This window comes from Stigmatopora argus, chromosome 20 (assembly GCF_051989625.1).
Source record: "Stigmatopora argus isolate UIUO_Sarg chromosome 20, RoL_Sarg_1.0, whole genome shotgun sequence".
Lineage (NCBI taxonomy): Eukaryota > Metazoa > Chordata > Actinopteri > Syngnathiformes > Syngnathidae > Stigmatopora > Stigmatopora argus.
This window is the reverse complement of record NC_135406.1, coordinates 12,877,303-12,890,544: the sequence shown is the minus strand read 5'-3', so window position 1 is coordinate 12,890,544 and position 13,242 is coordinate 12,877,303. Positions and strand designations below refer to the sequence as shown.

The window sequence follows — 13,242 nt, the reverse complement described above, 5'->3', positions numbered from 1 at the left end:
ATCCAATGTCCTTATCTAGTTCTATCAATTCAGTTTTATGATGTGGCACCCCCTGTCAAGTGCCAGATTCAGCAACTGTTTCTTAATCAAACAAACACCAGCGATGTTTCATTGAAACATCTGTTAGGGCAGAGCTCTCAAGATATAACACATCTCCCTGAACAGGAACAATTGTTTATAAAGCAATTAAATGTGGTCACACATTACTGTGAACAGGTTACAAAAGCAATGATACAATAAAGGCAGACACAAGTCATATATGACAAAATTCTGGCAGCAATGGATATTATTTTGAATATTTCACAAAATTGCTTCTCATTGGTTTTATCATAAATATACTACCTTGATAACTATGAATATATTTACATACCAAAGCATGTTCATTTATGCAAAATAAGAAGGGTGTGTTCATGTTTTATGGAATTACTTACCTGGATATAAACCTGGTAAAATATTTTTTTAGGTTTGTGTTGTTTTGTAAAGATTTATTCTTGGCTTTTTCTCGTTCTTGTGATTGTCCATTGCCTTCACCTGTGCGTGTCACCCACCTGTTTTCAATGTCTCGTTAACCCAAGTCTGTGTGTTTTAGTCCTAGTTACTTTGCTTGTCCATTCTTTCAACAGTTAAAACAAAATGTTTTATTGACTTTAAAAAAAGACCCAAAAAGTATTTTTCCCCAAAAGAGAGCCTTATTGGAACGACCAAAAAAAATGACACGTTATATATTGCAGTAAATCGGTTTAAAAACATGATTCATCTTATAAAATGACAAAAGTATAAAGACATTGTACAATTTCTTTTTTTTACAGAAAATTCATTGTCTTTCATACCATATTTCGACTAAAAAAAGACACATCCTAGATTCAATATAGAAATTATAAATATAATCCATGTATTATGTTTACATAACACGCAATAATCTTATTTGACTTGTTAGAGAATTCAAGATGCAAAACTGCAATGTTTCAAATTTCTTAAGACTGTCTTTAACTGAAGACATTTTATTTTAATAGTGTGGAACTATATTACAGAAAATTGAAAATTAAGAAGAAAAAAATGAAAATTAAGAATATAATTATCTTTCATGAAGAAATTGATAAAGCAAGTACATTTTTTTTGGCCACTGCTTCCCACATTTGTGTCATTAACTGCGCAGGAAAAAGTTTTTTCACCAATGTGGGTTGTCATGTGAGTCTTGAATTGGGCTTTAATAGCGAATCTGTGGCCACCGACTGATCAGGAAAACATTGTTCTCCAGTGTGGATTAATAAATGTTGTTTTAAGCTTTCCTTGTAAGCGAATGCTCGACCACAAACTGGGCAGGTAAATGGTTTTTCACCAGTGTGGGTTCTTGCGTGCCTCATTAAGCTTCCCTTCTCTGTAAATGCTTGACCACAAACTGCACACGAAAATGGTTTTTCGCCACTGTGGGTTCTTGTGTGACTAATTAAGCTTCCATTCCGTGTGAATGTCTGACCACAAACTGAGCAGGAAAATGGTTTTTCACCTGTGTGGGTTATTATGTGTCCTTTTAAACTTCCCTTCTCTGTAAATGTTTCACCACAAATTGAGCACGAAAATGTTTTTTCTCCAGTGTGGGTTCTTGTGTGTCTCTGTAAATCGTGCTTTTGAGAAAAGGCTTTACCGCAAACTGTGTGGGATTTTAAATGTTGCTGTTGAGAAAAGGTTTGACCACAGGCTGAGCAAGAAAATGTTTTTTCACCAGTGTGGGTTCTTGTGTGTACTTTTAAACTTCCCTTGTGTGTGAATGTTTTACCACAAACTGAACAGGAAAATGATTTATCACCAGTGCGGCGTTTTAATTTGACTTTGGGGACGAATCTTTGTCTGCAAACTGAGCACGAAAATGGTTTTTCACCCATGTGGCTCATCATATTTCTTTTCAAATTAGACCTTTTCCCAAAGGTATTCCCACACTGAGCGCATTTGCAGAATTTCTCGCCATTGGGATTTTCTTAACATCTTCATTATCATCATCATCATCGTCATAAGGCAAGTCGTCGCCATCTTCAATTGAACTTTCTGCTTGCCATCCTTCTGTTGAGCTGCGATTAAGAGGCTCCGCCCCTCTGTTGGCCACGCCCAGATCATCTTCACTCTTGAAAGGCTCACCAGTTGAACCAGTGACATTTTGCTTCTCTTTTTTGATTGGAGATTGCTCTTCTCTCTTGTGCTGCTGTTGATGGAACTCTGGCTCCTCCCCTTTAATTTGGGGCCATGTTAAGGTGTTTTCAGGCACCGCCCCTTCGCTGGCCACCTCTAGATCATCTTGCCTCGTCAACGCCTCACAGGTTGACCAGGTGACATCATCTTTCTCCTTCTTGATTGGAAGTTGCTCTTCTCTCATTTGTTGTTGAGGGAACTCTGGCTCCTCTTCTTTGATTTGGGAGAGCTCTTTAAGGCCAACAAACTCTTGCACATCAGGACTAAGATTTTCCCTGAAACCTGCAAAGACAAAAAGATAATATGTATCACCACATGTAGTCGAAAATGGGAAATATTTTTTTCTTACTTTTACAAGTTTATTATCACAGCATGGTTGATTATTTCGCAAAAATATATGCAAGAAAAGTCACGTTTTAGGTTCGATCCAGTCATCCAGTACACAATTTAAAACAAAATAGTGGTGAATTCAGATTATGTTCATTAATTTAAATGTTTTAGCATTTTCATATATTGTGTTTCATTTGGTGATTCAGGGTTTGTGCATTTTTGGGGGGTGGCGGTAAAATGATAATGGGAGACACATTGTGTCGGAATCGCTGCTTTTTGTCGATATGCTGTGTTCTTTTTTAACAGAAATAAAAAAAGTGTGTATTATCATTCCTAAGGTTTATTCAAACTTTCTATTGGTAAATTGATCTATGATATATGTTGCAGGTCACGAATATCAAACCCCTGTTAATATATATTGTTTGGCTTCACGTATTTTTCTTATAAATATGAAAACATGTGTTAATATTAATAGGATAATAGTACGTATAACTAAGTGGCATATTCATTAATCCCGATACTCGTATCATCAATTTGCTTTTTGTATATTTAAATTTTAATACCGTTAAACCTGGCAAACACTTTGACTGGTGTCTCTATATATTTTAACAGAGTTCATACCCGAATGGCTTTTCTCTAAATTAAATGATTTCGTTATTATCTTGGTTGTATTGATTGTATGAGTTTTTAAAACAAAATGACTAAAAAAGATCAGTTGGTTATAATTTTTCCATTGGAGAAAAGGTTTATAATTCACACAAAATTTCCACAATGTTTTGTATTTCTATTCTTTTTTTCCTTTCTCTTTTTTATGTTTTTCCCGTCTGAAGGCAAAATCGTGGCCGCTTGTATATGACGTCATCGCCACTCGCCGTCTCGTCCATTTGCTGTCGAACGACGGCGCTTGCTATACTTTTGGAAAGCGATTTGCTTCTTTTTTTAATCACTTCTTAGCCGTATGACTAATCCAATAAAAAGTGTGCGAACTCCATACGAGACCACACAAAAAATCATTTAATCTCGAATCTTTTGGATGAACGTTGACATTTTTGGCGTTCTTAGCTTAGCCTAGCCGAGTTTAGCTGCTAGCAAAGAGAGGAAACAAGATTCTTGAAATTAACGCTTCGTCTAGCAAGCAAATATCAAGCCCGAAAATGTCAGGTGAGTTAACTTTTCCTGTTTTTTGGTGAGAATTTGTGACAAATCCCATTTTTTCATCAGTTCCTACAATGTTGCAAAATGTACGCAAAATACACAATTCTAGCAGGAGACCCAAAAAGACACCCCCACGGAGAACAGGACGCCATCAAGTCTCGACTGTTTGCAAAAGGTGCTTTTCTTTTTTATTCGTATTCTATTTTAGCCACTTTTTGTGTTTAATCGCTCTCCCAATTAAACGTTTCTTAAAGATTATTCCTTCAAATATATAAAGTATTAATTATAGAGCTATAGTTTTCTTTACCAACTCATTCTTTGATAGCAGTTTGATGATTTTAAAAGTTCTGTAATAAAGATGAAACAACTCGTTTCTTACACTATGAAAAGTAAAGAATAAAACCTTCAGGTGTCTTAACGAATTTCTCTAAATTTACCTTCAAATCAAAAGTTGCTGTAATATGAAATAAATAAAATAATCAACTGAAGACATCAACATTTGCAAGCAGATTATTTTTAGCCTCACAAAAAGAAACAATGTAAATTTACCTCACACATGTCCATTAAAAAATAAAATAAAAAGTTGGATGAACTTAACCCATTTTAACCCAAGATAACAAGTTTTAGATTTTTGCAACGTTTCAAGAACATGACCGTAAAATAAAAAAATGATAAAATATCTAAAATCATAAATCACCACTATTTTGGCTTTAAATTGTGTAGTGGATGATTGGATTGAACCTGAAAGGTGACTTTTCTGGCATATATCCCAAAATGGCGGCACACACGGGTGAAGCGGCTCTTTGCTCTCCAGTTTGGTGTCTTCTTTTCTCAATCCTATCGTTATTTACCAACATCTGCGAGGCAAACTTTTCCTACAGTTGCCACGACTTAATTGCTATCGGAAGAAGATGCGATATATCCGATGTCACAACAAACTACCAACGAACCTACGATATCCCCGAGGGCATCTCGAGACCTCCGGGATCTCCGTGGATAGTCAGCCCACTCAAAGCACGTCGAAGGAGGCGAAGGCGACGGAGAGAAAGAAAGCAAAAGTGCGGCTGTCGGGCGGGCCTTGCTGCTAAGCTAAGTCAACAACCACGCCGAGCACCGCTTCCGAGTATCTTTTTGACCAACGCCAGATCCATCACCCACAAAATGGATGAGTTGGAACTTCGAATTGCTACCAACAGCTTTGTTAAGAACTGTAACATTATTCTCATCACGGAAACGTGGCTACACCCGCAAATCCCTGACGCTGCGGTATCGCTAGCTAGCCGAACGCTTTTTCGGAGCGATCGTTCAAAGGAACTAACAGGCAAAAGCAGAGGAGCTTGTTCATACATAATGAATGGTGTGGTGACAGTAGGATCATTGACACTCACTGTTCCCCGGACTTAGAGCTATTGGCAGTACGATGTAGGCCCTACTATCTACCGAGAGAGCTAACGGTCGTCATATTAACGGCAATATATATTCCTCCTGATGCTAACGTCAACACGGCATTAAACCTCCTGCTAATGGCGGTAAACAAATAACAGCTTGACCACCCTGATGGTGTCTTTATTGTTGCTGATGACTTCAACAGAGCATGTTTAAAGACTGTTCTACCTAAGTTTATCCAATATGTAAAATGTCACACGAGGGGAGACAAAACTCTTCACCATGTTTATTCTAACATCAAACATGCTTACAAAGCCACTTCCCTCCCTCACCTAGCTGGATCAGATCATTGAGAGTTATCTGCCGTCTATCAAAACACGAGCCACTCAGCTAGCAATCTACGCATACGACAAGTCTCTACACGTTCCAGACGACAACCCGCGACGACTGGTGGCGGAGAGGCACCCGACAAGGCGAACTAAGAAGACCGACTGGCGCGACCACGCACGCGACAGATGGGCGACGGTGTTCGTCAATGCACAGGGTGACCAGGACCCTTTTCCCCAACTGAGAGCACCATGGGAAGAGTCCACCGCCATGACCTTTGCCAAAGCGGCTGAAGGCAGATACCAGCAACCCGAAGACAACTACGCAGCCACCGTCAGCGCTCTCAACAAAGATGCAGACGTCTTCCAACTGACCTGCTTCACTGACGGCTTGGCGCGAACTGGTAATACTGCCGGAGGTGCCAGAGTCCTGATGATTCACAGGGAATCAGGGGAAACGTGGGAGCAAAGCCTACCCGCTGGAAGCTGGACCTCCTCCTTCCAAGCTGAGATGATTGCGACCGAAGCGGCGCTAAAGATGGCCACCGAAAGGTGTGAGCCAGGGGCCCCAATCCGCTTGGTGACAGACAGCCTCTCCTCCCATCAGAGGCTGCAGACCATGGAACATGAGTTCAAACTGAAAACCACCACCGAGGCCTCAATCAGAGAACTCCTGACTACCCTCGAAGATAAACAAGTGGCGGTGGAAGTACTATGGGTCCCAAGCCACTGCGGTGTCCCGGGCAATGAGAGCGCCGACCAACTAGCCGCTGCAGGAGGCGGCATGGAACAAGGCGGTGCACCACGACACTTTGCGACAGCAAAAGCTGCCATCCGGCAAGCGACACGAAGCCACCACATCCACGCCGACAAACGAAAGAACCTCTACGCCAGGGGTCTCAAACTCAATTTACCTGGGGGCCGCTAGAGGCCAAGTCTGGGTGAGACTGGGCCGCATCAGGATTTCCACAAGAAAAGCGCTGATAAAACATTCCAACGTTATCAAATATCTTTATTTATTTACAAAAAATAATGAATTAGATCAATTAACTTAAAGATGAATAAAAAATCAATCAATCAGTAATACAAAAATAAAATAATAATAATGAGAGATATACACTGGCTGCCCAAGTAGAGAAAATGAATTATTTTTATTCCGTTTCAAATGTCTGTATTAACAGCTCTTTAACCTTTAACTTTCTGAACTTGAATGGAACATTGAACATAAAATATTCTGAACACGGCTTCTCTTGCTTACTCCTTGCTGCTAGAGACCTGGCAGCGCTTCTTCTCACATAGTCACATTTGGCTTGAGGGAGGAAGCAGTGGAGACCCTCAGTAGAGCTTGAAGATGCTCATCAGTAAGTCTGGACCTGTACTTGGACTTATTGAAGTTCAAGGTGGAGAAGAGCTTCTCACACAAGTATGTGCTCCCAAAAAGGCACATGGTCCGCTTGAACCTTCGGGAAAGTTCAGGGAAGCTGGGGGTCTAATCTCTCAAAAATTGCCCAAGCTTGTCTGCTTCTCCACTCACCTCCCTGAACTTAGCTTTGAGTGCAGAGTTGCACTGCAGGTCAATGAGCTCCATTTGAAGCTCAGGAGGGGCATCTTGCACATCAAAGGAGAAGGGGTCCGCAAAAATTTGAAATGTGGCTTTGTGTGTCTTGAAGTCTGCAAATCTGTGATCAAATTCCTCCTGTAGCTTCGAAATGGCCTCAACATACTTCTCACCACTGAATGGTGTGCCTGCATCCACGAGAGCCTTGCATGCTGGGAAATGGCAAAGGTTTGTCTGAGAGAGCTGGGCTTTCCATAACACAAGTTTAGTGCAGAATGCTCTCACGTTGTCATAGGCAGCACTGACAAGTTGCCCCTGGCCTTGTAGCTTCTTGTTCAGTACATTAAGCTCATGTGTGATATCAACAAGAAAAGCCAAGTCCATGAGCCATTTGGGATCACTTGGCACAGGATCAATCAACTCACAAACGGCGTAGCTAGCTTTGACTGCTGCATTACTGTCTTTGGTAGCCTTCTTGAAGAGATCCTGTTGCCTCAGAAGACGTGTTTTAAGACTGGCAACCTGGTTGGCTCTCTCATCTCCCTCGTATTTTTCGTACCCCTCAGCATGTCTCGTAGTACAATTACGTTTCAAATTGTATTCCTTGTGCACCGCAACTTTTTCAGTGTAAATGAGACACGTCGGGGTGCCCCTGTGTTCAACAAAGAAATATTGCACTCCCCACTTTTCTTGAAACTGTCTGTGCTCATCACCGACCTTTCTCTTCACGGCAGGCTTTGAAAGAGACATCTCTGGGGCTCTGTAATTATTACAGTGTAATATGTTTTTCCACTTGGAATGAGTCTCGGGTTGATCTTTCACTTTCAGTCGCGCGGGTTTGTGGCGCATGCGCCCTTTCGCTCTCCGTTTCTCCGTTTCACTCGCGGAGATGGCTACACTGACACAGGCTGGATCACGGATCATAGCGTCTCATTCAGTTCTATGCTGAGAGCAGCGGAGGAGTGTGCGCGCCGAGCGGAGTGATCAGCTTCACGGCTTCTCCTTCGCCCAGCTGATTGGAGGAATGAATGAGTGAGTGAGCGAGGCACTGGACAGCCCGGCCGATGTCCCGCCCTCCAGAGCCGTATACCTCACCGTGATTGGTTCATTCAGCTCCGAACACAACAAGTGTCATTCATATCAATCTTGCGGGCCGCACAAACATTAATCTTTCATATTAAGACGGGGGCCGCAAATTATCGTTCCGAGGGCCGCAGTTGGCCCGCGGGCCGCGAGTTTGAGACCCCTGTTGTAGATCATCCGTCTGGCCTGGAACTTGTTGTCCTGTTCAGTCCATAGTTATGAAGACAATTGACTGGCCCCGACAGGAAGACTGGGGGAAAGTGCACTCGGTCCAAACAGTATGGCACAATTTAAATTATAGCTTCATTACCTATTAATTCCAAATGAACAAAGAACTGAATGACAAGCCTTGCATTTTACATTTTTTATAGATCTAAAACCATGTTTATTTTTGCTTTTTTCTTACTGAGGGAAGATGTCTTTTAATCATTTAATTTCAAAAGGAAACGAAATATGTTTTTATGTTCAAAATTAAAGTGGAAAACAGAAAACATTTTTATATAGTTATTTTTACATTTTACTAAATACTCATTTAACTAAAACACAAAAAGAAAAAATAAGGATGAAAAATTGCAAATATTCGTTAAAAATGGGAAAATCAAGAAATATGATTCACATCTAGTGGTTGGTCCAGATTGAGGGAAACATTTCCTTTTGGGTTTAAGACACCTTTGAGAAATTGCAAATTTTCTGATATAATTTCTGCGCTTCTTCGATAACTTGTGATTGACAGTGTCTTAATTATTGTGTATAATGTCCACGAATACTGAAATTAAAATTAAACAAATTTTCTCCTGACCACGAGGGAGCGTTACCTAAATAAGAGACTGATTCCTGCGAGTTCAAACCGTTTCATTGAAGAACTACTTCTCCCGTGATGCCAATCGGCGAAACAGCAACAGCTCCATTATCAATGACGATATTTCTCTGCGCATGCGCGTTTTGCGACGCCTCCTTTTGAGACGCAATCTTCAAGTTATTTGTTTAATTTAATTTTCAATTTAATTAAAACCTGCGCAAACATTTATTGCTCAAACCACACGTCAGAACATTTGAAGATTAATTATTTCCTATTTCCGACTCTCTTACATTTATAAATCGAAGGAAGTGACGCAACCACCGCGCGTGCGCAGTTTTCGCCACCTAGCTTAACCTATGGGTCCCCGACGTGTCTAGCATAAGCTACTTTATGACCTTAAATATCAGCCAAAATCATTTTCAAGACCTCGTTGAAGTTTTGCGGCCTACTTTAGCTCAGCCTGTTAGCATATATAAAAGGATCAACTCTTAAAGTCGTCGAAGAACTTTGAAGCTTTGCGCCCTCTTTAACTTAGCCTAGTTAGCAGCTATCAATGGCGTCTCCATCAGAATTTACGTGTGGGAAAAGAGCAGCAAAGTTCCACGAGGAAAACTCGACATTTTGCAAAATAATCCATGCAAAAGTTGTCCTTCACAGAATGGAAGGTGGGTCCATTTTTATATCTATATATTCCCTTCATCATTAAGGCTTAATGGTAATTGTAGAAGTGCTTTTTTGTGCGCTGCAATTGCATATTCAAGTACAGTAATCCCTCAGCATTTCACTACATCACGGATTTTTCTGGGGAAAATGTTTATTTTTTAAATAAATTTTCAAGCGGAAGCAACTCCCATGTCTTCCGCTTGCTACTAGGACTCAGCACTGGAATTTTTTTTAAAATTATAAATTCATAAAAATGTGAAAACCGGCCCAGAGGAGCGAGTGGTTAGCGCATCGGCCTCACAGCTCTCGGGTCCTAGGTTCAAATCCAGGTCAAGTCCACCTGTGTGGAGTTTGCATGTTCTTCCCAGGCCTGTGTGGGTTTCCTCCAGGTACTCCGGTTTCCTCCCACACTCCAAAGACTTGCATAGTAAGGCTTTTTTTAATAATAAAAAAGACCATGTATAGTAAAGTATCAGTTTCTTTAAAAAATGACCATTTATAGAAAGGCTTTTTTTTTAATTAAAAAAATTACCTTTTTATTTTGACGCGTGCGGGTTTTCTCCAGGTACTCCGGCTTCCTCCCACATTGTAAAGACATGGTAGGCTGATTGGACACACTAAATTGCTCCTAAGTATGAGCGTGAATGGTTGTCTGTCTTGTTGTGCCCTGCGATTGGCTGGCCAACAATTCAGGGTATCCGCCCCCCCCCACCCCGCCTCTGGCCCAAAGTTAGCTGGGATAGGCTCCAGCGCCCCCCCCCGACTCTGATGAGGATAAAGCGGTTCAGAAAATGAGATGAGATTAAAGAATCCTTTGGGTTTAATAAAACAAAACATTTTTAAACATTGAAATGTGTAGGTGTGCTCTTAATTGTACTTTAATTTTGAAGGTGAACTCTGTTTTCCTCAAACTGTTGATTACAATGTGGGTCACCCGCAAGTGCTTTAATTATTACGTAAATAATTGAACATTTGCTGTGGCAGCCAGCATATTACAGGAATACATTGACATACGAGTGTCCCAATTTACGGGAAATTTGGGAAACGAGCTAAATTCCGAGCATTTTTTTTCCTTGAGATATGAGACAAATTGGAGATACGAGCTAAATTCCGAGCATTTTTTTTCCTTGAGATATGAGACAAATTGGAGATACGAGCTTATTGAGATGGTTCTGGGTGGTCAAATATGTGTGGGTGTGTATAGTCATTTGAGTTGATTTCAGTTAAATTTCAAGTTAATGTCATTTTACGAGCCTAGCCACCGCCGATATAAGTATAAGACTTTACATTCCCAGTCTAACCACCACCGGTATAAGTATAAGACTTTACATTCCCAGTCTAACCTAAAGGACTTCTCGTTAGATAGACAGATTATGAAACATATCATTTATTTTTGTGTCTTTGCAGGTTTCAGAGAATATCTTGGTCCTGATGGGAAAAAATCTGCTGGCCTTAAAAAGGAACTCGAGCTCCCCCAAATCAAAGGGGAGGAGCCAGAGTTCTCTCAACAACAAATGAGAGACGAGCGACTTCCAATCAAGGAGGAAGATGATGTCACCTGGTCACTTGGTGAATTCCTGAAGAGAGAAGAGGATCTGGGCGTGACCAGCAGAGGGGCAGAGCCTGCACACACCTTAAAGTTACCCCAAATTAAAGAGGAGGAGCCAGAGTTCCCTCAACAGCAAATCAAAAAGGAGGAAGAAGATGTCACCGTGTCAACTGGTGAGCCTTTCAAGAGTGAAGATGATCTGGGCGTGGCCGGCAGAGGGGCGGAGACTCCGAACGGCAGCTCAGCAGAAGGGCAAGCAGACAATTTAATTGCTCCGTTATCAGAAAGCGAAGACTTGCTTTATGACAATGAAGGTCTTAAGGACGGCAAACTCTGGAAATGCTCTCAGTGTGGAAAAACCTTTGGGAAAAAGTCTACTTTGAAAACTCACATGAGGAGCCACACTTGGGAGAAACCCTTATCATGTACAGTTTGTGGTAAAACATTTACACACAAGGGAAACTTAATTAGTCATGCAAGAACACACACAGGTGACAAACCATTTTCGTGTACAGTTTGTGGTAAAAGATTTAAAGAGAAAGGGATCTTAAAAAAACACACAAGAACCCACACTGGTGAAAAACCATTTTCGTGTTCAGTTTGCGGTAAAAGATTTACAGAGAAAGGAAGCTTAAAAATACACACAAGAACCCACACTGGTGAAAAACCATTTTCGTGTTCAGTTTGTGGTCAAACATTCACACAGAAGGATCACTTAATTAGTCATGCAAGAACACACACAGGTGACAAACCATTTTCGTGTTCAGTTTGTGGTCAAAGATTTACAGAGAAAGGAAGCTTAAAAATACACACAAGAACCCACACTGGTGAAAAACCATTTTCGTGTTCAGTTTGCGGTAAAAGATTTACAGAGAAAGGAAGCTTAAAAATACACACAAGAACCCACACTGGTGAAAAACCATTTTCGTGTTCAGTTTGTGGTCAAACATTCACACAGAAGGATCACTTAATTAGTCATGCAAGAACACACACAGGTGACAAACCATTTTCGTGTTCAGTTTGTGGTCAAAGATTTACAGAGAAAGGAAGCTTAAAAATACACACAAGAACCCACACTGGTGAAAAACCATTTTCGTGTTCAGTTTGCGGTAAAAGATTTACAGAGAAAGGAAGCTTAAAAATACACACAAGAACCCACACTGGTGAAAAACCATTTTCGTGTTCAGTTTGTGGTCAAAGATTTACACACAAGCAAACCTTAAAAATGCACACAAGAACCCACACAGGTGAAGAACCATTTGCGTGTTCAGTTTGCGGTAAAGCCTTTTCTCTACAGCATAACTTAAAAATACACACAAGAACACACACTGGTGAAAAACCATTTTCGTGTTCAGTTTGCGGTAAAAGATTTACAGAGAAAGGAAGCTTAAAAATACACACAAGAACCCACACTGGTGAAAAACCATTTTCGTGTTCAGTTTGCGGTAAAAGATTTACAGAGAAAGGAAGCTTAAAAATACACACAAGAACCCACACAGGTGAAGAACCATTCTCGTGTTCAGTTTGCGGTAAAGCCTTTTCTCTACAGTATAACTTAAAAATACACACAAGAACACACACTGGTGAAAAACCATTTTTGTGTTCACTTTGTGGTCAAACATTCACACGGAAGGATCACTTAATTAGTCATGCAAGAACACACACAGGTGACAAACCATTTTCGTGTTCAGTTTGTGGTAAAAGATTTAAAGAGAAAAGAAGCTTAAAAAAACACACAAGAACCCACACTGGTGAAAAACCATTTTCGTGTGCAGTTTGTGGTAAAGCCTTTTCTCATGAGACAGTTTTACAAATACACACAAGAACCCACACTGGTGAAAAACCATTTGCGTGTTCAGTTTGTGGTCAAACATTCACACAGAAGGGAAACTTAACAGTTCATGCAAGAACACACACTGGTGAGAAAACATTTTCGTGTTCAGTTTGTGGTCAAAGATTCACACGGAAGGGAAGCTTAATTAGTCATGCAAGAACACACACAGTTTAAAAACCATTCTCGTGTGCAGTTTGCGGTAAAGCCTTTTCTCAAATGCAAGATTTCCAAAAACAAGTATCCACGCTGGTGAAAAAACAATTTCCTGCTCAGTTTGTGGCCACAGATTCGCTACAACAGCCCAATTAAAAAGCTACACAATTCAAAAACCTTTTCCAGGTGCAGTTAATGTTCCAACATTTTCACAGAAGGGAA

General features: G+C 40.6%; 1 protein-coding gene across 1 annotated transcript; it reads left to right on the top strand.

Moving 5' to 3' along the window:
• The first annotated feature begins 11,424 nt into the window (after nucleotides 1–11,424).
• On the top strand, nucleotides 11,425–13,106 carry LOC144066126 (uncharacterized). Its single transcript, XM_077589473.1, has one exon. The coding sequence runs from the start codon at nucleotides 11,425–11,427 to the stop codon at nucleotides 13,039–13,041; it is 1,617 nt and encodes a 538-aa protein (XP_077445599.1). The 3' UTR covers nucleotides 13,042–13,106.
• The last annotated feature ends 136 nt before the right edge of the window (nucleotides 13,107–13,242 follow it).